This window comes from Montipora capricornis, chromosome 5 (assembly GCF_036669925.1).
Source record: "Montipora capricornis isolate CH-2021 chromosome 5, ASM3666992v2, whole genome shotgun sequence".
Classification (NCBI taxonomy): Eukaryota; Metazoa; Cnidaria; class Anthozoa; order Scleractinia; family Acroporidae; genus Montipora; species Montipora capricornis.
Window position 1 is genome coordinate 4,899,894 of NC_090887.1, and position 2,500 is coordinate 4,902,393.

The 2,500-nt window shown below is 40.0% G+C and overlaps 1 protein-coding gene across 1 annotated transcript in view; it reads left to right on the forward strand.

The window, feature by feature from the left end:
* LOC138049191 (death-associated protein kinase 2-like) overlaps positions 1-1,640 on the forward strand; it is a 13,451-nt gene extending 11,811 nt beyond the window's left edge. The window contains exons 8-10 of the mRNA XM_068895366.1: positions 16-61; positions 428-508; positions 1,241-1,640. Of these exons, the coding sequence (XP_068751467.1) occupies positions 16-61; positions 428-508; positions 1,241-1,327 (214 nt within the window). The 3' untranslated portion in view covers positions 1,328-1,640. The remainder of the gene's footprint in view (positions 1-15; positions 62-427; positions 509-1,240) is intronic.
* Positions 1,641-2,500: the final 860 nt, after the last annotated feature.

Sequence of the window (2,500 nt, forward strand, 5' to 3'; positions counted from 1 at the left end):
ACTTAAATCTCGCAGGAAACGTCCGAGCGCTGAGGAAGCCAAACAGAATCAATGGCTTTCGGTAAGTTGGACGAAACTGACAGTGTGTACACAATTCAGATCATCGGTGATAAAGGTGTCTTAATGCTAGATATGTCTTTTTGTTGTAGACGGTCCCAAATGGTGGCGAGCATAATCCTCATGCAAGACCTAAGTTCGCTGATTGGACTGAGCATCGATCAAACAAATGCGTCAAACGTTCGGGAACAATCAATATTTTGATCAACTGCCCATGTAGTTCTCTTTCTCACTTATCTTAACTGGTCAAGAATTCTAGTCCTGTAATTCAGTTAAAGTCGTGCTTGCAAGGTTGACTTTGTGCACAACTTAATTTCAGTTTAACAGATCAATCTGTAATTTCTCTCACATCTGTCCCTCACTGTTGTAGGGTGATAACCTACAGAAGCGTCGCTCTTCGGATATCACCGCTTCCAAGCTCAAAGATCTCTCCCAGCAGCTAGCAAAAAAGGTTTGTAGTAAAGACTGACACTTTTGCCTTTTGCACGGTATCCTTATCGATGCAGAAAGATAACTATCAACTGGACATGGTTCAGCGCTCTGCTCCTAGATGCTGCTTTAATAAGACTACGTTTACACTAAGGGAAAAGTTTCTGAATTTGTAAATGTTTCCGAATCATTCATCAAATTTGGGGGATTCAGATTAGTGCATGTTTACATTAAAACCATTCTCGGATGCACAGCTGTTTACACTAACTCTATGAATCCGGTTACCAAGCGCTTGCTTTATGACTCAAAATGGCATCGGAAGCCAAGAGAGACCGAACAGAATCAGAAAATACAGGAACGTTAAACTAGAGTGATGGTGAAGTTGAACTGTAACTTGGAGTTGTTCTATAAGTAAATTTATTGGTTTTGCATTACTTCACTCAGTGATTGGTTTAAAGTTCTCGCGCCACTTTTTCAACCAATCAGAAGTGAAACCAAAACCAATCGTAGCTCGCGCGTGCACATTTTCCCGCGCTTTGTGTCGGCTACGTGTAACTACTTCGAGTTTTGATTGGTTTACTGGATTGTATCCGTTCTTTTTGATTGGCCAAAGTAATTACTTTGGTTTTGGTTTTACAACACTCGATTGAAACTTGCTCTCATCTACTTACTAATACATGTAGGTCACAAACTGGGACGCTCGAATTAAGGAAGAGCACTGTAAGAGGGGAAAGTGTTTGTTATTTATTTTTAGGATAAGGAAGATGTTACGACTTGCTCTTGTGTCTTGAGAACTTACGAAGAAGACCCATATGACTCTCCCGACTCTGACGAGGAGTAGAGAAAGTTGGGCCGAGTGCACCCAAACTGGTGCGCATGTCTAGATGATCTTTATAGCTTAGGTCTTGAAATTTTACAGCGTGCAGTGAGATGTTTTTCCTAAAATTAATGTGAGTTGATTTTTTGCCGCTCAGTGTTTATTTCTGTAGAGTGTTTATTCTAGTTCCATTTTCAACTTGTTCGAGCACTATTAGAATAAATAAAGCGGCACATTCCTTAGTTCATTTCCTTTTCTTTCTTTCAATTTCTTATTGTAATCGACCAATCAGATTCACTAGCGACTGAAATAATAAAGTATACTTTTCTTGGTAAAAGTGTCATTGTGTTGTCGATTGTAGTTACCGATAAGTGATTTTAACAATGTTATCACTTTGTTCCAAAACAAGAAACCTGAAGAACTGATACAGAAGACGCATGAAACAAATTTAAGCGAAGAAAGCTCCGAGGGAAGCCGAGGAAGGAGAAGAAAAGAAAAATTCAATAAAGAACACCGTAAAGCTTAGAGAAATAGAGCGAGAGACAAGACACTTATTTATGCGCCGATCAAATCAAACCCCGGGCATTTGACTATTTTCTGTGCCCGGGCGGGAAGTGGGGAATTTGACGGATAAGGCCTTCCCGGGGTGGGGAATTTGACCTTTGCCAGGGTGGGGTGGGAACTGGAAGTGTCAGGTTGCAAGTGATTTTTTTTTTTCGGTCGCCAAAATCGCTAACAGCTATATACACGTGTTTGGACTTAAAGGAAGAGATATAGCATTTGTGAGCGATTCGCTTACAAAAAAAGGTCTTCAAAGGTTGTGTAGTATTTTTGAAGGTATGTATGAAAAGCAGAGTGCTTAAAATATTGATGGCGCAATTTTTTGTGATTATCGATCGTCATCGATTATCAATGCCATCGATAATCGATGAGAATCAATCAATTAAATAAGTTCATCGATTTCCAATAGGAACGCCAATCGATGACACTTCGCCTCTACGTCTGTGTGATTATCGATTGGTCATCGATCGGCCGATGCCAATCGATGCCAATTAATTAACAGTAATCGATGGCCACCGATTGATTTCCCGATCATCGATGTCCATCGATTGTTCAGACCCTGCTTAAACTGTAGAATATCCTGCCACTCGAACATTCTACTTAGCTGGTTAATTAATTAATATGTATTTCTAGTTC